Source organism: Amblyomma maculatum, chromosome 6 (genome assembly GCF_055883805.1).
Source record: "Amblyomma maculatum isolate TAMU_Amacu chromosome 6, ASM5588380v1, whole genome shotgun sequence".
NCBI lineage: Eukaryota > Metazoa > Arthropoda > Arachnida > Ixodida > Ixodidae > Amblyomma > Amblyomma maculatum.
In genome coordinates, this window is record NC_139349.1 from 5,388,703 (window position 1) to 5,414,953 (window position 26,251).

At 50.8% G+C, this 26,251-nt stretch overlaps 1 protein-coding gene across 1 annotated transcript; it reads right to left on the bottom strand.

Moving 5' to 3' along the window:
• Window positions 1-928: 928 nt before the first annotated feature.
• LOC146184969 (acetylcholinesterase-1-like) lies at window positions 929-26,178 on the bottom strand. The gene is made up of 9 exons (XM_084605852.1): window positions 26,086-26,178; window positions 24,980-25,078; window positions 22,821-23,073; window positions 22,257-22,525; window positions 12,724-13,067; window positions 11,666-11,892; window positions 10,721-10,951; window positions 9,668-9,914; window positions 929-1,082 (listed from the first exon to the last, which is right to left on the bottom strand). The coding sequence occupies exons 1-9, from the start codon at window positions 26,176-26,178 to the stop codon at window positions 929-931; spliced, it is 1,917 nt and encodes a 638-aa protein (XP_084461978.1).
• Between the last annotated feature and the right edge of the window lie 73 nt (window positions 26,179-26,251).

Below are 26,251 nucleotides of genomic sequence, written 5' to 3' on the forward strand. Positions count from 1 at the left end.
GGCGAGAGCAGCAACTTCGAAAGACGACTGAGGGACCACAAGAACGATGTCAGAAACAAGACTGTTGCCTCTAATGCACTTGCAGAACACGTGGAAGCCGCGACGCACAATATAGCCTGGGAAGAATCATCCGTCATCAGAAGATAAAAGGATTGGCTTTTAGGTCGATATCCTTGATAATCCGTGGCAATTCATACTACAGAAAGAACCCTTAACCACAACTCAGGCAACCTGGCGCCTACGTAAGATGCCTGGGGCGTTTACTACGACGCACTAAAGCTTTATGCTTTGTGCTTTCCGCTCAGTGATCAAGGCTTCCGTATGGAAGCTGAAACGCCTGTCTTCATATTACTAACAACAACGTTTGGTCAGCGTTTTCTTTTCTTAATAGTATACAGAGGTCCAACGGCAAGGCACGCTTACTCAACTGCGGCGAGCTATCGCCGGTTACAACAACGAGCTCGGTGCACGCGCGAACAGTCGTCTCTTGCACACAACTCACGACGCGCCAGTCGAACTCATTCGTGTTACTTGCTGGCACTGTGCCGTTGCAAGTGGCGTACGTAGCATACATTGCCATTTATTTCGCTTGCCTTTAATGTGCAAGTTAAACTGAATAAGTAAACAAGGTGGCTTTCAAAGCAGCAGTGCCATTATTTGCCTTCCGGTGAACCACAAACTCGAATCTACAACGCACTTCCGGGTGAGCTAACGAAATGATAGAGTGAGTCACGGGTAGGCACAAAGAAGAGTCCAAGAATATTGAACGAAAACTGATGAAAGCAGGTCTGCGCTAATGTTCCAAGGTGTTAAATTCCTATGAGCAATAATCTCTCGGAGCCTTGAGAGCTCCTGGGATGTCTGGCGTATAGACATTCCAGGAACGCGGTCCTCCCGAGAAAGCCGCTGCGGTGGGTGCCCGCAGTCGCTAGTAGAAGATGTGTGGCCGGATCTGGCGACACTTCTCGGCATGTGACGCCATCGAAGCCAGAGAGAAGCCGTCGAGCGTGATCTCGACCGTGTCGTTGTCCAGGCCGCGGAACTCTGGCCACTCGCCGCCTTCGTGTAGCCGCGGCAGCGCCCTGCGTAGGGAGAGATTGATTCCGCTCATCTGCTCTTATTATTTCCGGTTTGCTCTGGTTTTCGGGGTTTGACGTCCAAAAGTGACTCAGATATGACGGACGTCGTAGTTGATAGCTTTAAATAATTTCCACCATACGGGGCTATTTAACATGCGCCCTCATCGCAGACTGTAGGGCGAAAGGAAGATACTGAGCGTTTCTGGATAAGACTTTACGGCCACTTATAGCGAATAACATGAGAATAAATAAAAAACAAAATGATGGTACAAGTAACCCCATGGGGCGCTGCATACAGCTTTAAGGATGCGAGGTGACGATCTTTTGTAGCTCTAGTAAAAAATAAAATAAAATTAGAGTCTCTCTTATCAACGAAAGTAGCTTAAATTTTTTGCAGCACCAGCGTACCATCATCTGAAATGGGTCACAGATGGCACAGGCTTCATTCGTTACTCAGTATCGCCCAGGTCATGTCACGCAGCATCACACCCTAAAGCCCTTCTACTATCGACCTCGCTGAAGCTCAGAAGGAGCCGGATACAAAAGTGCTTCCGATCAACAGTCCACGAACCGTAACCTTACTTGGTTTTCAGTCAAAGTGAACTTCGTTTCAATGTCTCGCCCCTGGAACTATACTTCGTCTCACAAGATGTTTGCAGCACTGCGAAAGGCAGAGGCACCCCGGGCCAATCAGGATCACGCGCACTACAATAGACAATTGTGCTCCTACGCGCCTCTTGCCCCTCCAATTAGGTGGGGGGGGACTGTAGGAGCACAATTCTCTATTGTGCGCAGGGGCGAGAGGCAGTTAGGAGCACAATTGCAAAGGCTCCTCTGCCTTTCGCAGTGGTGCAGCTATTTTGTGAGACGAAGTATACATGCCATCTACGCTGAAGCTGGCGTATTAAAGTGCGCGTCCCAGATCCGCCTCGCTCACTTTTATTTCTTACAAATTCCACGCACCTGTTCGTCGTTTAGCCCTGAGCTATGGAATGCGCAAATGCATGCAACCTTGAAATTTCACCCACTTCCACTCCGGCGGGCTTGTGTGCGCGACAGATTCGCGGTAAAACGCCCAACGCTGCGTGGTGCTTCCGAGAGTACGACGTTCGCCGTGATTGCAGAACCATCGAATACCTGCACAGTGCATTGTCACTCATGTTGCTCTGTTCGCAAAGCAACAGTGTACGCCTCTACTCATCAGCGCTGTAGTCGCGGTATACGCTCGCTCACAATGTCACGTGTTACTTTTCAGCCACCTAATCAGCTTTTCTTTTCTGTTGTCGAGAGGAAAAAGTTCGTTAATGACTTACTCCGCATTAATTCCCAACCAGAGACGTTTCACAACGTGCTCCACTTCAGCCGAAAAAAAAGAACATGATTAAAGTATACTCCAAATTCGTTTGTCGAAAATTGTTGTAACGGAAAGAGGTAAATAACTTTCACACGCATGACTCAGTATCGAGTAGCAGAGAGACTCATCGGAGAAGATGTGAAAAGTACAGATGATATGGTGTGGTGAGATGATGTACATTTGGTCTAAAGTACTTACGACGCTGGACTGCAAGCCCAAGGAAGCGGGGTCGACTGAGGTCATGGCAATACTTTTTTATGGGGGCGAAAAACAAGGGTCCGGAGTTTTGTGTAATGTCAGTGCCCGTTAAAGAGCCGGCCGAAATCATCAGAGTCCTCCACTACGGCCTCTCAGACCATGTCGCTTTAGAGCTTTAACTTCTGTATGTGATATGCCGTGCTTTTCGATGTATTATTCCGCTGACTTACAAGCCTCTGCACACTGTAATGCTATGAAACTGGATGGCATAGCCAAACGTAGTGAAGTGGCATATTGCTGTTGGCTGTCATCACCTCCCTAGGGCAGTTACCAGGTTAAGCATGTTTCTCCATTTCATGCAAGGAGACCTGAAAATGTGCATAAGCGCTCCAGGAAAAAGTGTCACGTGCAGCAGAAGCAGTACAACGCAAGTAGTGCGTTTTTCAAATGGTCAACTTTTGTGGTCTAATTGACAGCCACCTTAGTTTCTGTTGTGACTTCTTAAATCTGTACTTCAACTGACTACTGATAGCTGACAGAAAGCAGCCTTGTTTCAAGATATATTTATAAAAATTCTCGCGCTTCATGGGAAGTTAGCTTCTCTGCAGCTGTGCCTGCAGATAAACGCTACACAATACAGATCACACGGTAGCATATTGCTTCGCCCATGACGCAGCCGCCGCCAGGTGTGAAGTATTCGGAGTCGTTATACCTCAGTTGTCACCGTGAAAATAAAAGTTGAAGTGGTGGTAGTAGACACTGCCCGACAAAGCGGAAGATTAATACCGCCTTTTCGTTGCTGCGGGTTCTCTCCACTCGAGTGCTGCCACGTCAGCCTGTGGTACTTCTGTTATGCGCAATGGCGAGCCCAATGCATATGCAGCGCGTCCAGCGCCCCATCACGTTTGCGGGCAGTGCTGTGAGCGGGCCGGAAACGCGAGTTATTTTGTCACCTGACATCATGAGGTACGAAACAATTCAGACTTGAGTACGATACGCATCGCTGTTCCTATAAGAGCAAGTCGCTACTCGGGACTTCAGATGAAAATGCGGGTCAGTGCCGCAAAGTCCGAGACGATTGACAACCCTAGCTACAACATATGAGGCAACCACATTGCCACCATGCCCTTCCCCCTTCACTTCCTTCTTCGCAAGCCAGCCGCCTGTGCACCTAGTGAAAGACAAGCCAAGAATCACCGCCGTTGTTCTTGCGACCATCGCATCCTCATTTCGAACCTCCTTCCATTCGGTGAACCCCACATTCTCCCATCTTCGAAATATTGCTGTTATCTTACTGGCTCCGCCATGTGGCGAGCTCGGGAGACTGGCACACGCTCGTCGTCTTCGCTCTCGGTGCTCGCCCGCCAGTCGGTTCCGTGCCTTATCTTGGCGGTGCTTTTACTTAGTTGTAAGTAAACCTGCTGAACCAGTTTCAATGGTTTCTGTGACATTTTTGGTGGAGGTTCTGGGTGGATCCCATGCACGAAGAGCCTCTGGCTGCCCCCTACGCCCATCTACACACCGTGGACACGACACCTGAGCACAAGGCGAGCCGTCGCTTGAGAGGCGAGTGTGGTCCTCTTGTTTCCCCACCGCGAACCACGATGACTACAGCGGCAATTCAGACCACTCAGCTTCCCGTGAGTGCCCAGCAGCTGATCTGCCATACTCCACGTATGCCCACGCCGTTTCATGGCGGCAAGTTCGAAGACGTTGAGGACTGGCTGACCAGCTACGACCGGGTCGCTGTGTTTAATGCGTGGGTCGAGGAGCGGAAATTGCAGAATGTTTATTTCGCACTAGAGGATGCCGCAAAGATGTGGTTCGAAAACCATGAGGGTACCATTTCCACCTGGCAGGATTTCCGGTGGTAGCTGTTCGCAACATTCGGCAGCGATGAAAGAAAAGAGATGGCCTAACTCGCTCTAGAGTCCCAAGCACAGCGGCCTAATGAAAGCGTCGCCATGTTTGTATAAGAAATGACTCGCCTTTTCAACCGGGCGGATCCGTTCATGTCGGAGGTAAAGAAGGTGCGCTACCTTATGCAAGGCGTCAAGGAGCAGCTGTTCGTTGGCCTTGTACGTGACCCTCCACGTACTGTTGCTGATTTTACGAAAGAAGCAACAAGTATCGAGCGTGCCTTGAATCAGCGATTTGTACATTTTGATCGCTCTGCGAACATCGCTGCCGTAGACTTCCGCTTGCCAATGGCCGGAAACGACAGGGAAGCCCTTCGCGAACTTATCCGAAGCATCGTGCGCGAAGAGCTGCAAAAGCTACCCTCTCTCGAACAACATCCACGTGTTGGGGGCATCTCGGATATTGTGCGCGAAAAGCTCAGCCAAGCAGTGCCATCAGTACCGTCACCCCAGCCGCCTGCGTCACAGATCATGACGTACAGCGACGTGTTGCGTACCCCTGCGCCTGAACAATTGGCACCCTGCAACCCTGCTCCTCCCGCTCGGCCTCCACCCCAATATCCAGTTTCGACTGATGTGCCTGAAGCTCGACCACCCGTTCGCAAAGCACACGCGTGGCGCACGCCGAACAATCTGCCTTTGTGCTTTCACTGCGGCGAAGCCGGTCACGTTCTGTGCCACTGCCCGTACCGTCGGATGGGCTTGCGCGGATTTTCCCCGGATGCCCCTCGGCCACGCTATGGCGAACGACCTCGGGACATCGACCAATACCTCAGCGACCACGTCCCACCTGCGTCCCTCCGGCGACGCCAGTCCAGGTCACCACCGCCGAGACAGTTTTCAACCAGCCGCCGTTCTTCCCTCAGGGAGTCCCCAAGTCCGCACCGGAAATACTGAAGACGGCGACCCTCGGGGGTAGGGCCGCCGTCGATGGACACTACGACCAACATCCTCCGCTCACCGATTCGATCACACTGACCGACCTCCGACCCTTCGCTCCTACCAACGGTCCGACCACTTTTCGACGATCGCTGAAGCTTTCCTCCGACGCCCCCAATCGACGCACCGCACGATCAACGAGTCCGACGACCTCCCGACGATCACAGAAGCTTACCTTCGACGCCGTAATTCGACGCAACGAACGACCCGTCAGCCCGACGATCTCTGACACGCCGCACTTTGTCGACGGTGAGCTACATTCCGCCGAGATACCGATCGTCGTTGATAACCACAACACGACTGCCCTTATAGATACCGGCGCTGATTTTTGCGTTATGAGTCATGGCCTTGCTACCATTCTGCGAAAAGTCCTGACTCCTTGGCACGGAGCTCCGATAAGGACAGCCGGAGGGCATGTGGTAACGCCGCTCGGAGTGTGCACCGCTCGCGTCGAGATTCACCACGTAACTTTCTCGTGTTGCTTTGTTGTGCTAGCAGAGTGCTCCAAGGACCTGATTCTCGGCCTTGATTTTCTTAGAGAAAACGACGCAATCATCGACCTCCGTGACTTCATGGTGACTTTTTCCACTCACCGCGCAATTTCCGACGAGTACATACAGCACAGCGACGACTACACAGGCAGGCCAGTTTTCCGAGTGTGCGACGACCATGTCACTCTACCTCCACGCACCAGCTTGTTTGTTACAGTTCAGTGCGACACCCTCCCCCCCCCCCCCCCCCCCGTTTTTCAAGGTCTCGCGGAAACGAACGTGGATTTATTGTTGAGCCTACAAGTCTGCGTCGCTCGGGGGGTCTTTGCCCTGAGATATAAACGAACTGAACTGCTTTTACCGAACTTTAGGGCCGAATACCGCCATTTACCGCAAGGTACAGCTATCGCTTATTTTGACGAAGTCAGTGCGCCATCCGCCCATTGCGCCCTTTCGCTGGCCAACGAGAACCCTCCCGAGAGCACTGGACATACTGTTCAGACTGACGTGAATCCTGCTTTGTCTCTTACCCAGAAACGCCGCCTTCAAGCAATTCTGGACACTTACCGTGACTGCTTTGCCGTCACTTCCAAAGTGAAATAGACGTCAGTAACCAAACATCGAATTATAGTTGATCCCACCGAGCGCCCTATCCGCCAACACCCCTACCGAGTATCGCCGAAAGAACGAGATGCTATTTGGGCGCAAGTTGATCAAATGCTCCGCGATAATGTGATCCAGCCGTCCACAAGCCCATGGGCCTCACCAGTTGTGCTGGTCGCTAAAAAGGACGGAGCACTCAGATTCTGCGTCGACTATAGGAGGCCTAACAAAATTACGAAAAAGGACGTCTACCCATTGCCTCGAAGCGATGACTCGTTCGAACGACTCCGCCACGCCCGATACTTTTCATCGCTCGAGCTACATAGTGGGTACTGGCAGATCGAAGTCGATGAACGTGATCGAGAGAAAACCGCATTCATTACTACTGACGTACTGTACGAATTTAAGGTGCTTCCATTCGGTTTGTGTTCCGCTCCCGCAACCTTTCAAAGAATGATGCACATTGTCCTAGCCGGCCTGAAATGGCAGACGTGCCTCGTCTACCTTCATGACGTTGTCATTTTCTCTGCGACCTACGAAGAGCACCTCAAACGATTGACGGCCATGCTAAATGCCATCCGCGGGGCCGCACTTTCACCAAACCAGAAAATGCCACTTTGCATTCCAACAGCTCAAGTTCCTGGGTCACGTCGTGAGTGCTGAGGGAATTAGCCCTGATCCAGAGAAGACGGCTGCCGTAGCTGATTTCCCGACCCCCCCTGATAAAATTCCGTGCGTCGGTTTTTGGGCCTCTGTGCATATTACAGGAGATTTGTGCACGACTTCTCCAGAATAGCGGAACCATTGACTCGTCTAACAAAGGATGACCAGCCTTTCATCTGGGCCGACGAGCAGCAAAGGGCCTTCGAGGAGCTTCGCAGCGCCTTCAAACAACGCCCGTTCTTGACCACTTCGACGAGGAGGCCGACACAGAATTGCATACCGACGCCAGTAACGTTGGCCTCGGTGCAGTTCTCGTTCAGTGGCAAGAAGGCGTTGAGCGGGTGATTGCTTACGCCAGCCGCACCCTGTCTCGTTCCGAAGCGAATTATTCTACTACCGAAAAGGAGTGCCTTGCAGTTGTGTGGGCGGTAACAAAATTTCGGCCGTATTTGTATGGTCGGCCGTTTGGAGTGGTCAGCGACCACCACTCACTCTGTTGGTTAGCGAACCTTAAAGATCCTTCAGGCAGGTTAGCCCGCTGGAGTCTCCGCTTACAGGAGTTCGAAGTCACTATTGTGTACAAGTCCGGCAAGAAACACAGTGACGCTGACTGCCTATCCCGAGACCCTATTCCGTGTTCTTCAAGTGAAACAGATGACTCCGTCTTTCTGGGCGCTCTCTCGACGCCAGAACTCGCTCAACAGCAGCGGGACGACACCGAACTGCGGCCCCTCATCGATTACCTCGAAGGAACCGCCTCATCGCCGCCTCGCCTTTTCACGCGTGGCCTGTCGTCGTTCTGCTTGCGTGACGGTGTCCTCTACAAGAAAAACTACGCTTCCACAGACATTCAGTACCTGCTGGTTGTCTCAACGCCGCTCCGTACCGACGTTTTGCAGGCATGCAACGACGAGCTTTCTGCCGGACATCTCGGTTTTTCGCGCACCTTGGCACGAGTACGACAAAAGTACTACTGACCCAGGCTTGTCGCTATGGTTCAGCGCTATGTTAGGACGTGCCGTGATTGCCAACGTCGGAAGACACCACCTGTCAAGCCGGCCGGCCTGCTGCAGCCTATTGTTCCTCCGCGAGTACCTTTTCACCAAGTCGGTATGGACTTGCTCGGGCCATTTCCTACGTCATCATTGGGCAACAGGTACTTTATAGTCGCCACAGATTATCTAACCCGCTATTGTGAGACGAAAGCTCTTCCCAGCGGCACGTCTACTGATATTGCGAACTTTTTCATCTTTAATCTAGTCCTTCGTCACGGTGCCCCTGCGATGGTTTTAACTGACAGAGGCACGGCATTTACTTCAGTTCTAAGCCAGGAAGTGATGCGGCTCAGTGGCACTTGTCATCGCAGAACAACAGCTTACCACCCTCAGACGAATGGCCTTACTGAGGGACTCAATAAGACCATCGCCGATATGCTTTCTATGTACGTCGACGAAGATCATAAGAACTGGGACCAGATACTACCGTATGCAGCATTTGCTTATAACACGCAGTCCAGGAAACGACCCGCTTTACACCGTTTCGTTTGGTGTACGGTCGCGAAGCTGTCACCATGCTGGACGCAATGCTACTGCCAGATGTTGCCCACCCATCGATTGCCGGTGCCGACCAATTTGTGCAGCATGCCGAGGCCGCTCGCCAGCTGGCTAGACTGAGAGTCCTACACAGCAAGTTAAACATGCTCGACGGTATAACCTTCGTCACAGGGAGGTAATTTACAACCCTGTCGATCCGGTTTGGGTGTGGACACCTGTTCGCCAGCGGGGTCGCTCCGAGAAGCTTCTGCGCCGCTACTTCGGCCCGTACGAACTACAGCGCAAACTCAGCGACGTCACCTACGAAGTGACCCCGCAAGGAACTGTTCGCTCATCCCGACGGCAAGCACAATCGGAAGTTGTACATGTCGTCAACATGAAGCCCTTCTACTCCCGCTAGGCCAAGCTACATGTGTTTTTTTTTCTTTGCTTCCTTTACCTATTTGATGTGAACGCGCATCCTCGCCGACTACGGTTATCCTCGACCTCGCCACTCGGCATCGGGACGATGCCTTTTCCACCGGGAGAGGCAATGCCGCAATGTTATCTTACTGGCGCCGCCATGTGGCGAGCTCGGGAGACTGGCACGCGCTCGTCTTCTTCGCTCTCGGTGCTCGCCCGCCATTCGGTTCCGTACCTTGCCGGTGCTTTTACTTAGTTGTAAGTAAACCTGCTGAACCAGTTTCACTTATTTCTGTGACAATATTTAAAGTTGCGCTGCACTGCCCATTGTCGCCCCCTGAATAAGGGACCGAGGTGGTCCCCAAAACGCAATGTCCCGTTCGTCCAGTGGCACTTGCATAACTAGGTACAATGCTATAGCACCATCCACAGGTCGCGCGAGCACCAGGAATGCGTGAGGACTTGCCCGTCCTTGGCGAAGGCGGCCACCAGCTGTATGAGGCGGCGGCTGAGCGCCTGCTCCTCGGGCGTTCCCAGGCCCCGGCGCAGCGGCACGCCGAACACGAAGTCCAGGTCCTCGTACTGCGCCGCCTGCGGGTCGGGCCACACACTGAAGCTCGGCTTGTGCACGAACAGGTAGCTGCGCACGCGGTTGTTGGACAACGACAACTGCTCCGCCAGATACTGCACCGGGCACGAGAAGAGCACGTCGCCTGCGTCACATCCCCGCCGGGGTCAATTTCAAATAATTTGGATAAACGTGCTGAGACTGCGCTGATGCACTGAGGAAGCAACCTAAGCAAAGTGAAGCATTGGGAGCATTTTCATTTTATTGTAAAGTAGTGATCAGTGAGAAATTTGTTAGTGTAATCGCTTATGCATTGAATAATAATTGGTTAGGAAGTAGAAGAAAAGTCAATCCAATTCCGTCAATGGGATCCAAGTCCACGGCTTTGGCATTTCACATACGATTCCCTACCAGCGAAGATATATGTATCCTCGACCTTAGGCATTAGACACGCTCCCTATGCTTCTTGGTCTCGGTGTCTGTTTGCTTCCTCATTGCATACGTCACAACGAACCTCTCATTTCCCTACCGTTGGCTTGGCTTGAGTTTTGAGAAAGCAGCGACACTAGGTAGTTCAGGTGTATAACCTGCAGAAAAGCAATCAAATTCGGTTTCGATGAAGCTGACATCCTGCGGCGTAAACAATTAGTAAACACTGCATGAAGTTCGTCGAAACTTATCCCAGCCGCAAGCCTGCGGTAGAGTAGCTAGTTTACATGCTCGCATCAGCAGAAATGAAATCTGCAAGCAAATTTGGTCGCATCAGCTAAACTCTTCGCGCTGAATGGGTGCGGGCCGCGAAGCAGTCCTCCCGCGCAGTGCGCTTCCAAGCCAAAAGCTCAGATGGCAATTAGCTGGGCGGTATCGAACAGCATATGTGAATACAGTTCACGAAGAGCTAAGTGACGGACGCCTCTTCGTGATTCCAGAACGCCAGATGTGGCTGCATACCGAGGAGTTGCTTGGCGAGAGCCAGGTTCCCGGTGCGGTTATCCCACTGGCTGGCATAGAGCGCGACCAGCTGCGGGGCGTCCAGCACGCCGTACGCGGCCAACAGCTCTATCAGGTTGATGCGGGAGCGGCTGACGTACAGCTCGGCAAGAACGACGCCCTCGCCGGAGACTGTACCGAGCAGCACGTCCTTCGAGTTGATCGCATCCGGCAGCAGTTGGCTCGGGAACGCTGCGCACAGTGCCTAAGTTTATGTATACTCAGGGTGTAGAACCTAACCGGATGAAAGTGTTTTGGCCATAACCACCTTTACCCCCTTTTACCCCTTGGCGCCGAAGCTCTGTGCTACTTATGTACTTGCGCAGAGACCTTGAGCAAAACACGTTCCCCCAAGGGAAGCAGGTGCAATTATCCGTTTGGTCAGCGAGCTGGGATCGAGCAATTGGCGAGCGAGCAGGCATCTGGTTTACGAAGTAAAGGATGGTTAGTGTATCCATCGCCGAATCAGGATTATCGCGAGTCAGGAAGCTTGATTTAGAAAAGCCGACCTTGTTTCTTTTCTAACTGCACGACTGCGGTCATACATTCACACAAAGAACGTTCCCGGCAGCCACCGCAACAAGGACGGAGGCAGAACCAGCAATCAAACACCAAAACCTGCACAAACTTAACCTCAAATCCACCACGTCGCACGACCAAGGGAAATGGAGTAAAGGAAGAAATGATTGGTCTCTTTTTCATGGCAGTAACAAACTCAAATACCTCAATGATTCATTGGGCTGGAAACGGCTACAATGCGCAGGTAAGTGGCAATAGGAAAGTATAGAAGTCATCATGTCCTTGCTGAAGGCGAGAACACATACTAAGCGCAACGCGCGATACCCCCCTTCTTTGAAGCCACACACATCCCGCGTGCCCTCCCAAAAAGCTGAGAGTGCGGCGTACCGGGTAGGAACTCGGTGTTGAAACTGGGCCCAAATGCGAAGTCGGTGTGGGTGACGGGCTGCGCGAAAGCTCCTGGCGCCACATCTTGCAGGCAGGAAAGCGGCACTTTATTATCCTCGCCCAGGGCGCCGCACTTGAGCTTCAGCTGAAGCGCTCGCACGTTGCGTTGGCTGGCGCTCGTGTTGTTCTTGAAAAGGCGCAGCGCAGAGCCGCTCTGCAAAATCAGCCTACAAGGGTCGCGAATAAAAGCACGTTCACAAAATATTTTAGATTTGATCTGCGCAATTATTCGTTCGCAATCGCACGTTTGCAAGCATCCCGCGGGCGGTCAGCTGCTAGTCGTGTCACAGGTATCTAATTGATTCCACTCTAGTTCATTCCTAGCTAAAACACTAATTTATAATACCTTAAGGATCTAACATAATTGGAAGATTGAGTGTGAGGGGTTGACTTAAGATTGGCCTTCAAGTCTATGACACTGCAGCTTTAACAGCTTCCCTTTGTGATGCTCTGCCAGCTCTGAGAGTGGGGTCTTTACCGCTCTCTCTTTGGAGTTCCAGGTTAGTTATACAAGGCAGCAGTTACTTATATAGACGGGCTTTTGTAAACTTTGAGCTGACCTCGACAGTAGTTCACTGTGGTGTAAGCAGCAATTCACGCTGACCATTTTAACGAATATAAGCGTATTTGGATGAAACTCAAATGCCCAAGTGCGAGTGAACTCTCGCTTAATCTATACAAGTCTGTTTCCTGACTTACACCGTCCTTGTGGGCATACCAATTTACTGTGCGGATGGCCCACTGGCTTTCCCTCCCGCATATCACGTTCACTCTCAGGGAACTGCTTCCACATGCACTCACTCAGGTTCACACAAACTCTCCAGCTTATCACTCACTCATAGTCATGAATGACCGAAGGAATCGAAGCCTCAGTTTGGTGAAAAGCCTGAAAGGCACATTGAACTTCTCGCGTCAAAACAACGGATAGCACACAAAGGCTTCGCTATCTCGCTTTGTTCGAGTTCGCGCTTGTAGAAAACCACATCATGATTCCTTACCTGCGCACTGACTTGACCCAGTGGTCGAGCGGCGACAGCAGGTGGTAGCCGATGGACACGGCGCCGGCCTCGTATCCGTGGAGAACCAGCCGGCTGGGGTCCCCGCCGAAGTAGCGCACGTTCTCGCGTGTCCAGTCGAGCGCCAACCGCTGGTCGTAGAGCGCCAAGTTGCCAGGCGCCTCACTCGTGTTAGGGTTGAGGAAGCCCAGCGGGCCGAGCCGGTAGTTGGGCACCACCACCACCAGGTCACCCAACGCCGACAGCAGCTCACCGCTCAGCGAGTCCTGACTGTTTCCCCCGTAGTAGAACTGGAAGCCGTGCAGGAACAGCAGCACAGTCAGTCCCTGCGCGCGACGACAAGAAGCCACGGGCCTTCCTCCGGCGAACTGACAATGACCGCCTCGTCCACTTGAGACGAGTCATACGACAGTAAGATCGCGTGGCCTATTCTAATTAGCCGCATTAACCATTTAAATGACGCCCATACGTCCGACCACCACAATCATGCAATCGCCACAGGAACCTAGTAATTGCAATCACTACAGTTTCACAGACTGGTAATTGTCACCCACTTGTAGCACTTACGGGTCATATGACTGCCTCATTTTCGTGTGATTGATTAGAAGCGCCGACCCACCTACCACCGGCATACAACAAAGAATCCAACGGAGCAAACACAGCCACTAGTCGCAATCTTCCTCGCTTCCTATATATATATATATATATATATATATATATATATATATATATATATATATATATATATATATATATATATATATATATATATATATATATATATACAGCAGACGACAACACTCACGCCACACTTTACGGCCCTTAAAGGAGTGTGGACGACACATTTCGATAGTCTGACATTTCTTTTTAATATTAAGGCGAAACCCTTCATATTGCCGCATAGAAGACGACGCCAAGGATGATGACTGGCCCCACAAACGCGAGCCTGGAAGAGAAGGAAGTTTCAGCGCAAGACTCGTCCTGGTTGATTATTAAACCCGTCTTATCTTTGGGTAATCCTTGGCGTTCTATCGAGACGTGACACTGGTGGAGCGCTGGGGTATGCATAAGACTCCTTCTGGCAGTCCGCAGCGGATCCCAGACATCGACACGCCTGTCCATCGCGCTAGCCGCCGCCTTCTAGGCCTAGCCCCGGAGTACAACTATCTGCCGAGCGACTCTTCAAACGCCCAAGTCCATCATGTCTCCCAAGCCATGGCACATCCCAACACGCCGGTAACTCTTCAGAACGTCAAGGTGCCAGTGCTTTCGCGGGGAAGCGTTTGAAAGATGTCGAGGACTGGCTTGACCAGTTTGGGCGAGTGGCCAAGATTAATCAGTGGAGCGCGGATCACAAGCTTTGTAATGTTTATTTTGCCCTTCAAGATAATGCTAGAACGTGGTTTGAAAACCACGAGGCCAACTTATCCACATGGGATGACTTCCGCCGCCAGCTCGTAGACACCTTTGCGAGAACTGATCGACGAGACAATGCGCTGCGCCTGCTTGAAGTGCGTGTCCAGGAGCCGAATGAGAGCTTGGCTATGTTTGCGGAAGACATGGCTCGCCTTTATCGCCGTGCCGACCCTGCTATGAGTGAGCCAAATAAGTTACGGCATCTCATGCACGGTGTCAAAGAACGGGTGTTTGCCGGCTTAGTACGCAACCCACCTAAAACAGTGAGTGAGTTCATTAAGGACGCTACAGCTATAGAGCGAGCCCTCGAAGATCGGTGCCGCCAATACAACCGACCTGTCAACTGTGCCCCGACGACTGCGGCGGCGCTGACTGCAACAGATCATACCACTCTTCGAGACATGATTAGAGAAATTGTCCTTGAGGAGCTGCAGCGAATTACCGTTACGAAAGCTCAGTCGTCAGAGGCCCTCATGCAAGCTGTAAAGAATGAAACTCGGTGCTCCCTATCACCGTCTGCTCAGTGCAACCAGCTTCATCCAGTCGACAACGCGGCAGCCATTTCCGAACCATACCGCGTTCCACAATCGGTCAACTACACGGCTAACATTCCTGCACCTTATCACGAGCCGCAATCTGAGAGCTACGTCGCGGTCCTACATCGCCCGCCTCCAGACCACGCCCCACCGAGCTCACCAAGCCGTCAGGAGACGTGATTCTTCCAGGAGCCTCAGTGGGCGCCTTCCAGGCGCTCTCAACCACGTCGAACGGACAGGTGGCGCAGTTATGACAGCCGGCTACTCTGTTTCCATTGCGGACAACCTGGCCACGTATATCGGTACTGCCGCTACCGCGAAGAAGGGGAGGCCTTTCCGTCTACTTCTGCTCGCCGCAGCTTCGACGCTGACACTGCCCAAACCGAGGACGGCTTTCCGGTCAGCAGGGAAACCGAATCTCCGGGCTTCCGCCGCCGCTCCTCTCCATCGCCACAGCGTTATTCTCCGCCGATGCGTCGTGGCAATGCTGACGTTGGCGGACGGCGGTCCCCTAGCACTCACCGGGAAAACTAACAGCCGCAACTTCGCGAGGGGAGGTTGCACACAGTCGAAAAGTGTCAAAACCCTAACCACCGCCGAAACTGCCGACAACCCGTGCTTCTGACGCTGCCGTTATATTGACATTGCCGCACTACCACCGGAAATGCCGCCTACATTACCGCCGAAAATGCAGAACCAGATGAGCAGCCCCGACGACGAAGCTGACACGGCCAACCTTGCCGCACTTCCGCCGCAAATGCCGAAAGAGACGAGCAACCCAGATAACGTTGTTAGCGCTGACCTCGCCGTTTCCATTGATGGGCTGGAGGTACATGCTCTGGTGGATACCGGGGCGGATTTTTCAATTATTAGCCAGAAACTGGCCGACACGCTGCGCAAAGTAAACACCCACTGGACTGGGCCAGTAATAAGAAGTGCTGGGGGCCAGCTACTGGCACCGACCGGGAAGTGCACTGCCCGGATAGGAATAGGAAACGCGGTGTTTGTTGGCAGCTTCGTTATTCTCCCTGAATGTTGCAAAGACCTCATCTTGGGCATGGACTTTCTGCGTCTTCATGGGGCTGTAATCAGCATTCGTGACAGCGTCGTTGCCTTCACCAACAATCATGAAGACCTTGGTTATGCGGAAGTACCACTGATGCCCTTACGCGTCGCCAATGAGACGGTGACATTAGCTCCGCGATCATGGTCTCTTGTTGAAGTGAAGTGCGAAATGGTGCATACCAACGATGGTATCGCCGAAAGGGCAGTCGCCCTGGTACTAAGCCGAGGTGTTTCTATAACTCGAGGGCTAGTCAACGTGACCAATGGGCAGACCGAACTGCTTCTGACAAACTTCAGCGACGAGCGTCAGCAAATTCCGAAAGGCACAACTGTGGCCTTTTTCGACAGCCTCCCAAATGTGCAGCACTGCTTCTCACTGCAACAGGAAGGATCAATGTGCAAGACGCGCGTAACCATCGTCGATGTGAGTCCAAATTTGTCTTCTTCAGAACGAGACCGTCTTTTGGATCTCATAGATCTATTTCGTGACTGCTTTGCTTCCGAATCGCGGATCGGCCAAACGCCTTTGACAAAACATCGAATCATCACGGATGACTCGATTCGCCCGATTCGACAAAATCCTTACCGTGTGGCCCCGAAAGAATGTGAAGCCATTCAGCGCCAGCCCGCCGAAATGCTTAGAGACGACGTTATCCAGCCGTCACCGGTGGTACTTGTTAAAAAGAAAGACGGCAGCTTACGATTTTGCATAGAGTATACCGCAAGCTCAACCAAGTAACTAAAAAAGACGTGTACCCTCTTCCTCGCATCGACGATTCCCTTGACCGCCTACGAAATGAACGTTACTTCTCATCAATGGACTTGAAAAGTGGATATTCGCAGATAGAAGTAGACGAGAGAGATCGGGAGAAGACAGCATTCGTCACTCCCGACGGATTGTACGAGCTAGTTTAAGGTCCTTCCGTTTGGTTTATGCTCTGCGTGCTCTCGAGACTTAAGTGGCAAACATGCCTGGTGTATCTTGACGACGTGATTGTGTATTCGGCCACATTTGAAGAGCGTCTACGCCGTTTGCTAGCTGTATTTCAGGCCATACGATCTGCGGGCCTCACACTAAAACCCGAGAAGTTCCACTTCGGGTACGAGGAGCTGCAGTTCTTAGGTCACGTCGTTAGCCAAGAAGGTGTCCGGCCTGATCCTGAAAAGCTCTCCGCAGTCGCCAAGTTCCCAACACCTACGGACAAAAAGACATTGCGGCGTTTCCTGGGTCTTTGCGCCTATTACCGCCGGTTTATTGCTGGTTTCTCACGAATTGCCTGGCCATTAACTGCGCTGATGCGTGACAACGCTGTCTTTCGCTGGGGTGAAGAACAGCTGCGGAGGCGTTTACAGACACCACCTGTCCTGGCGCACTTTGATGACGGCACCCCTACACGGCTTCATACGGATGCCAGCAACGTGGGCTTAGGTGCTGTGCTGGTGCAGCGCCAGAATGGTGTGGAAAAAGTAATTGCTTACACCAGCAGGACCCTATCTAAGGCAGAAGCGAACTACTCGGCAACCGAAAAAGGATACCTTGCAGTGGTATGGGCGGTTATGAAGTTCCGCCCTTATTTGTACGCTCGCCCCTTTCAAATCGTTAGCGACCATCACTCGCTCTGTTGGCTGACGAATCTAAAGAACCCTTCAGGGAAACTCGCGCGTTGGAGCCTTCGATTACAAGAATTCGACATAGCAGTTATTTACAAATCTGGAAAAAGCACACGGATGCTGACTGCCTTTCGCGAGCGCCGGTCGAACCTTCCACTATGACCGATGAAGACACTGCGTTTTTAGGTGTCATAGATGACGCAACGCTTTCCCAACAGCAGCGAGAAGACCAGGAATTACTCCCTCTTATTGATTGCTTTGAAAAGCGACTACCGTTGTGCCTAAGATTTTCACCCGAGTAATCTGTTCATTCTTTATTCGCAACAACGTACTTTACAAAAAGAACCTCCGCCCTGGGGGAAACAGTCATCTACTCGTCGTCCCATCTGCTCTCCGCAGTGGTTTTGCAAGCGTGTCACGACGAGCCAACCGCTGGTCACCTAGGCTACACCCGCACGTTGGCTAGAGTACAGCACGGATACTACTGGTCAAAACTGCCGGCACAGTGAAACACTATGTACGTACGTGCATAGAGTACCAGCGCCGTAAATCACCCCCTGTAAAACCAGCTGGCCTACTCCACCCTCTTGCCAACAACACCTTTTAACCAAATCGGCATGGACCTCCTGGGACCATTTCCGACGTCCACAGCCGGGAATAAATGAATAATTGTCACCACCGATTATCTAACCCGCTACACGGAGACCAAGGCTCTGCCAAGGGGTACCGCTGCCGAAGCAGCTAGGTTTTTCGTTGAGAACATTGTCCTGAGGCATGGCGCTCCGACGTTCATTATAACTGACCGAGGAACTGCATTTACGGCCGAACTTTTGGAGACCGTTGTCCGCCTCAGTGGTACCAGTCACCGTAAAACTACAGCCCCCAAACCAATGGGTTGACGGAAAGCCTCAATAAAACCATCGTAGACATGCTTTGCATGTACGTTGACGTGAGCCACAAGAATTGGGGCGAAATTATTCCCTACGTCACGTTCGCCTACAATACGGCACGCCAAGACACCACTGGTATGACACCATTCAGCCTCCTTCACGGGCGACCCAGTAACAACTATGCTGGATGCAATGTTGCTCCCGAATGCCGACACCGACGATCTTGATCAGGACGCCGAGGAAATCGCTCAGCGTGCAGAGGAAGCTCGCCAATTAGCGCGTGTGCGGATCAAAAATCAGCGTGAGCATGATGCACGACTCTACAATCATAGACGCCGACATGTCATGTACGAACCTGGCGACAAAGTGTGGGTCTGGACCCCTATTCGCCGCCGTGCACTCTCCAAAAAACTATTGCGGCGATATTTCGGGCCCTATGTTGTTCAGCGACGTTTAACCGACGTCACTTATGAGGTGGTGCCAGACGAGGTGTCGACATCAAAGCGACGCCAGCAACAAGCCGACGTTGTCCACGTTGTACGCATGAAGCCGTACAACTCGGACTGACCTTGACCTCCTACTTCCTTTTATGCTCATCGGGACGATGCTTCCTGAGGAGGGAGGCAAATGCCGCATAGAAGACGACACCAAAGATGATGACTGGCACCACCAGCGCGAGCCTGGAAGAGAAGGAAGTTTGAGCGCAAGACTCGTCCTGGTTGATTATTAAACCCGTCCTATCTTTGGGTCCTCCTTGGCGTTTTTGAGACGTGACAGTATGCTGACGAGTGTCCGCCCGCGAGAAGTGTCGCGCTCCTTCGCTAGATTGCGCGGGATACCGCGAGACTATGACGTCAACACCTGGTGACATCATCGGTCATGGCCGAACGTGGTGATCTCGACGTCAGATCCGGTCACATATAATAATCAGAAGTGACGTCATTATGACGTCACATCCGGTCATGTCATGTCTGGTCATAACCGATGACGTAATCGGCTATTCACGCATATACGAAGTTGATCCCGCCAGGCGTCCGATGCAGGCGTCCGTGTTGCGCCTTTCATTTGGCGCTTCGTCGAACGCCTCTCCGCGCAGCATACAGAAGACGTAGTAAATCAGGAATCAGGCGTAATTCAAGCAGTATTTCCGCTTATCGCACTTTTGTGGTCCAAAGTGCCGTGAAAACATTTTGTAACCGACATTATTAAACGTGGGTCACCACGTGGCATTCTTCTGCGCCTGATATACAATACAGAACTGATTTCCTTTTCATATACACTTAACTATTGCTGTATTAACTATTCGCGCGATATTCAGCTGTGATGACTGGGCTAAATTAGGCGTCCTGACTGTGTACAGCTATGTACTACGCGCCATCCTATAGAAAACGTGCCAGGAAAAACTTGGTTTTCCTATCCCATTAAACTTGTTTAATGTATACATTTGATGAAGTCATCCCTGATATCAATACGGACCGAGCATTTATGTTTTAACACTTCAGTTACGTCTTTTCTTTGAACGTGCCTAACGTTTTGTGATTGATAACATCGAAACACTTTTTTTTTAAATGTGCATAATTTCATAGTTTTCTTATCAATTCAATCTTTAATTTATTGTTATACTTCTCAAGCATCAGCTTACAGTATGCTAATACGTCGTCTGGTATCAATATGCTTAGCTGCCTTGAAGTTGTTTATATTTCGCTATTATACAAAAAAAATGCTGAAGTTTATATCGAGTTATCCCAGTGTAACGTCTGTTAAGCATGACTATTCATCAGCCTGACGCCTGCGCTTAAGCGTTGACGCCATTCGGACCAACACGCGCCTCTTCCATAGCGAAACTGAGCAATATTCGTGCTTCCGGAAAGCGCTGCGGCCATATGCTCGCTAGTTGCAATTCATATTGAGCGCGATAGTGTAGTCGTGAGCAATAATCGGCTCGTACCACTGCGCTCATTTCGTCACGGTGTGCGGCGTACTACAAGACCACTGCCTCGTGTTGGACTCGCCGACGTGGGGGCCTGCATTGTGAAGCGTGGTCTTAACTTTTGTCACAGAGGAAGACATTAAAAGTCATATCCTAAGAAGTGTTTTAATTTTTTTTTGGGGGGGGGGGAAGGGGGGGGGATCAAGCGGGCGAGGCTAAGAGCCGCACGTGCGTGAGGGTGCGATGGCCGACGCGCCATTTTTGGTGGTGAGTAAATTGCGACGTATCCGTTCGTTTAGCTAGCGCGAACTGTCAACTATGTAGACTTGCAAGTGACGTGTTACAACTGTATCAAGGGTTCCCGCTGCACATCGCGTTGTTGCGAACCTATAGATTCCAGGTTATGTGCATTTCAAACAGAACTACGTTGCCGACACTAAATATGTAAAACATGCTGGCTGGGTGGGCCGTTTATGCTGCAAGCGCGTGACAGTATTTGCGCGACCTTTCGTCACCGAAATTATGCAACTGAGATGCTTCGCTTTGCAGCTGGAACAGAGCCTGTGAAAGCTTCGGTCGGCAGTCTGCAGACTATACTTGAAACCCGTTCTGCGGCCACGGAAGTTTTGGAACTGGGGCAATTATTAATTAGCTGTCTCTTCAAGAGGTGCCTTGCGTCAGTAGCAGCTAACTGTTAACATATTTCATAAGATGCAAGTCGTATTGTATGCAATTCGCAGCCGACCAATTTTGCTTTCGAGTTTTGCTAGTTGTAACACCGAGCAGGCAGCGTTATGTCCCGGAGCAAGAAAATGCCGCTAAAGACTCTATGCACACCAAAACGAACTCAAAGCGAGCCGACGCGCGCCAATGCCACCGACGACCAGCGACATTGCGGACAAGGCATGACAAGGCTCGCGCTGTCTAGTAGTACGGCATCAGTGAATACCTCGTATAGCGGAATCGCGCTTCGGATGCGAAAAAAAAAAAAAAGCCCAGTATAAGAGAAACACATTCAATGAGGCCCGCCTTGTATTGCATGTCTCTTTCTCGTGTCCTTGTTCCATATCGCTGTGTTAATTTGTGGACAAAAAACAAAGAATCAATTAGCTTAGACCAAGATCCCCTTTGAGATGCCGCTTGCCCAACGATCGTGAGACCGGCGCATAAGACGCGTTTTATTCTGCATGGAACAAAAGCCCTGTGACGTAGAATGAAGGGGACGCTTCACCAGAACCTTCGTAAGGCACTTGTCTGCCTGTCAAACTTACAACTGAGTTACTGCAAGCTGCAAGTGGGTGCGCTGTTATTGTCTGGCCAGAATAACGAAGAGCGGTAGTTAAGTTTTATATAGGCAGCTATGCAGGTGGTACCATTGCTTAAAAAAAAAACACAGACGACAACTTGGACGGGTGTTTCTTCATTCTACCTTCTGCTCTAATGTGAACTTGGAATCATCGCGGTAACCAATTCGACGCATTACAACGTTGTCAAAGCGTTGCAAAATGGAGCGGGAGGACGCTTACTCGAAACTCACTTAAAGGTTCCGGCTTGTTCGAACCAAGCTTTCATGCATCGAATTTTACGTGTTAAGACTGCCCCCCCCCCCCCCCCCCCCCACCTTAAGTAGACTCAATACTAACACATTTTCGGTCGGCCTCCGGTTGAAATTACTTAGATAGTTACAAGAATTCTACCTAGAGCCTTTTTTAATAATTATTTTCACTCCATGCCATTGCGGAAACAAAGGGCGCTCAGCCGCTCTGGATGCTGCACTCTCAGCTTTGGTATCACCAAAGTGTTTTCCTCTGCGTTATTTCGTGATTATTTCTTTCCTTACGTGCGCAAATTGAGGACAAGGACAAAACATAGGAACAATCAGTACCGTTTATTAACAGACTGCAACGTGCGCATTTAAAACTCGTTCTGCAGAGCTATATTCGAAACAAAGTGAGTGTAACGAGATTCGCTTTCACAAGCGTAATATACACGCAGTATTCGCGCAGTTAAAATCGATACCCGCCAGACTTAGCAAGATGAGCGACAATCCGCGTATGCGGCACCCGCCTTTGCGGTGAGGCTGGGCGTCCAGAGGTTGAGGCGCAGGCAGTCCTCGGAGCCCTGTTGGGCCGAGTTGAGCACGGAGAAGTTGCCCAACCGCACCGGGTGCTGCAGGCATGGGGCACTACCCGAGGTCGTCTGGCGCGTCCACCGGCTCGCCCGCTCGGGCCGCTGGAAACGCAGCGTGCCGCCCGCCGCTTTGCCGAACGGGATGCCCAGAAAGCTGTAGCACTCGAGGCCCCGCTCTACGAACTCCTGCGAGCCGCGGTACGAACCTGCTGCCGGCCAAAATATGGTGGGGCAGCTTATGTAGTTCATAAAATATACATATAGATGGGAAAGAGTTATACAATAGACACGCGACCTCTTATTGGCGCTATCACATGCCAACTCAAAGAATAATTGCTCGCACGCACGCACGCACGTGCACACACACACACACACACACACACACACACACACACACACACACACACACACACACACACACACACACACACACACACACACACCGCCACCACCACCACCCCCACCACCACCACCATAGCGAGTAATAACACCTTTTATTACCCCAGGCGGCATCCACGTGGATAGTGTCACGGGTCTTAGACAAGATGGTGAACAGCACAAGTCCCGTGATGAGCAGCATGATGACGAGCAGCACGGCATAGAGGATGAGCTTGTTGCGGGCCCGGTGGTCCGCCGAGGTCCTGTCTTTAGGGTCGGCCACGTGGCGCTCGAGCACCTTCTCGAGCAGCGTCTCCTCTTCCTCGCCCCGAAGACTGCCGCTGACCCAGTGAGGTGCTCCGGTCGCGCTCGCTGACTGCGAAACGAGAAACCCTCATATTAGCTAAGCTCTCAAAACTGCTCACACGCTCTGCTATCGTCGATCCGTCTTGCACTTTCCGTAGCAGCCAAGGGCTCACGGACAGAGGAATCCTTGAGACTGCGCCCTCGTGCAAGGATTCTGGGCATACTGAATAGCTATCTGAACCCACGCATTAAAGCCGTCTTTCCTACACAGTCTTCAGTATAATGTCGCTTGCTCGGAGTTTGTTGTGATCATCTATTATGCGAGCATCATTATATTACCTGTAAAAGTACGTTAACATATAATGTGGACTTGTATTTACACGTAGGAGGCTACAGGTACGGTCCGGTAGGTTTTACAGTACTTGTAACCATAAGTTAAGGTATAATATGTCCTTGCAATCGTACGTAGAGGGCAGCAGGTGGCCCGGGAGGTTATGGCGAGGACGAAGGAGTACGCAAGAGGAAATTGACTGCCTCGGAAAGAACCACGGCCCGTATTCCGAGTTTGCGTCGTTATCAAGGTGTCGCTATCTCACGTGACCTCGAGTCATCTGATTGGTCGGACACCGGAACTGGGTTTTGCTATTGCGGAACCGGAAGAGGTGACAACATCATGTTCTGGCGCTTCTCCCAATCAGGTGATTTCAGGTCGGGGAGATAGCGACACTTAGGACAACGACGCAAACTCGGAATACGGGTCTAGGACTGTAACTGTCGTTGAAGGTGGCGGCAATGTGAGAACGCAGGAATACGCATGATGGTGTTGGTTCCACGCCAGAATACAGGCCTGCATGTGTGGCTGAACCACGGATGCAAGCACGTTTTACGCGAAGCGTATACAGTGTAGCTCGCTTGGTCGAAAAGTCGTCGCCGTGCCCTAGCTTCGGCTCGGGTGTTGTCGGGAGACGTCAAACGTTTTCGGAGCGTAAGAAAAACAGAGGCTAGGCCAGTACTCTGAGTTCACTTTGTTTTCGCCACCACCTGGAGTCATTTGACTGCTGGAAACATCGAAACCGGTTGGCAGTTCGGTTGCTACCACTTCCGGTTCCGGCGTTAACATCAATCAGATGAGGTCGAAAACGGAGAAAACAACTCTTTTCAAAATAACAAAACCTCAGAATAAGGGCCGAGTAGTTGATCAAGTGCTAAGTAATGGATACGAAGTGAGGGGTGATGGGTGGTTGATACTAAATCCATGATATAATGGTTTATCATCGGCAACTAATGATAACTCAAATAAAAATAAAGAAAAATATAGGAAGAATATTAAAATAAGAATAAATATAACAAGAACTAAAAGGTGCTGAGTCATTGCCTCGTACCGCATCGTAGATAAATTTTATGTGATGAGTCATATCATAGTCAGTTACAAATAAAAATTGAAAGCGAATAGTCATTGCATCATAATCCGCCGTTCCTAACAAAATACATGGCGTAAACGAACGCCCGTAATCGCTCCTACTCTTAGACGAAATTAAACGTCCTCCTAATTTTTGTTTTTATTGATATCTGGCTAATTACTTCAATGACACTTAAGTTTTTTCTATAACTGATGCTGCTCTAGTGATAAAATGACCGTAAATTTTATGTCATTCGTGTATAGCTTTTGTGATTTTGCTATCATTCGTATTTCCAAGACTTGTACGTTTTGTATATCATTTCGCGTACTGCTTACTAAGGAAACATGTGTCGTTAATCAGTTCCCTGTATTTTTGCACGAATCAATAACTAGCTTTTCTCAGACCTGAACTTGAACAGGTAAGAACGGTAAAACGCTTCTGTGCTGTTCTGTAGTCGATAAAATACGAATGCCGCATATTGCCTCAAAATTTTTCATATCCGGCAAGCCACAATGAGATTTCGACTGAAGCCGACAAATCCCATTGAGTTAGCATCATGCATGAAGTCTTTCTTACCTTGGACATCCTCCGGGCTTCAGTTATTTTGCTCAGAGTGGTGGGTGTCAACTGCAGCTCAGTGGGCGAGGTTGAGCTGAGGTGAGGAAGCGGGCTGCCCTGCAGAGCGGTGCACAACATTCATTCCTGCTAAAAGAGACGATCAGTCAAAGTAGAGTTCAACCTCTGCGAGGGACACCCGATCAAACCGCTTCTCGTCAACGTGATGGATGCTTATTTGTGCCACAGGTGTGGATTACAGAATCTGAATATTAATCATGTCTCCTCCGAACCCCAATGTTTCATTTGCGGTACCTTCATCTGTGCTATTATCATTGATATAGCAGAAGTACGATGTCCTTCGATAAGTTAGGGTGTAACACTGGTAATCTTAATACCTTCTGAAGGCAAGACAGCCGCCCTCTTGGAACAGTCGACACGACAAGTTCACCTTCGATTGGAAGTATAGGGGCTTGTTCTATACGGAGAACTGTATGAAATGACCTCAAACGGACCCCATAAACGTTGTGATGCTTCTCTTCACCTCCGTTACTCCCATCTGTCTTTGTGTTCCCCCACAGATTATTCGATCGTACCAGTAGCGTAACTAGGGCAAAATTGTCTGCCACAGTGGTGCCACAAAACACCATTCCGGGGGCCTTCTAGTTATGAACAATGATCAACCCGCCGGATTTTAAAACGTAGAAACTGAAAGTCAGGATGCCATGTAGGTGCCATGATTAGCGGCCTTCGGCGTCACGCAACAAAAAACGTTCGGGGCTCTCGAGCTCCGATTTTAACGGTTATGACGCGACTGCGTTATTAATGGCTTTCGCCTGCTGCTTCTCGTTTGCGTATATGCAGTTTGCTAGTAGCTATAGACCAACTCAGCAGCTATTGCCAACTCGGACATGTCTCGTGATCTCATGACGTTACACAACCTGCGACCAATAAGTGTCCGCCTATGCCACCGGCCAATTCTGCAAGTCAAGCTCGTTATATTTCGCTCACAACGCCGACGCCATAGTTTTTTCAGAAAACGGACCTTTAACGCTGTCTCGTTAAAAGTGATCATTCACTCGGAGGAGGATTCGCAGAGGGCGCAAATCGCATCGCATGGCACGTACGTATTGCGCCTTGAGCGAGGCGAAATAGGATGACCCATCACTGAAGCTCCCGGGAGACTGCATGTCCTCTTGCTTGAGACAACGGATCGCCATGCTCGCCTAGCGTCAAAAAGGTGTCAGAAAGAGGCTACATGTTGCTGATGCCGCACAGTGTTCGCAAAGGAGA

What these genes read in the sequence shown, in the direction of transcription:
- LOC146184969 (XM_084605852.1), bottom strand. Translation starts at nt 26,178, where the DNA reads ATGGCGATCCGTTGTCTCAAGCAAGAGGACATGCAGTCTCCCGGGAGC. An exon ending in CAACACCGAGTTCCTACCCG is followed by an intron (nt 10,952 to 11,665) that starts GTACGCCGCACT and finishes CACTGTGCGCAG; the next exon opens with CGTTCCCGAGCCAACTGCTG. An exon ending in GCCGCCTTCGCCAAGGACGG is followed by an intron (nt 1,083 to 9,667) that starts GCAAGTCCTCAC and finishes CTCCCTACGCAG; the next exon opens with GGCGCTGCCGCGGCTACACG.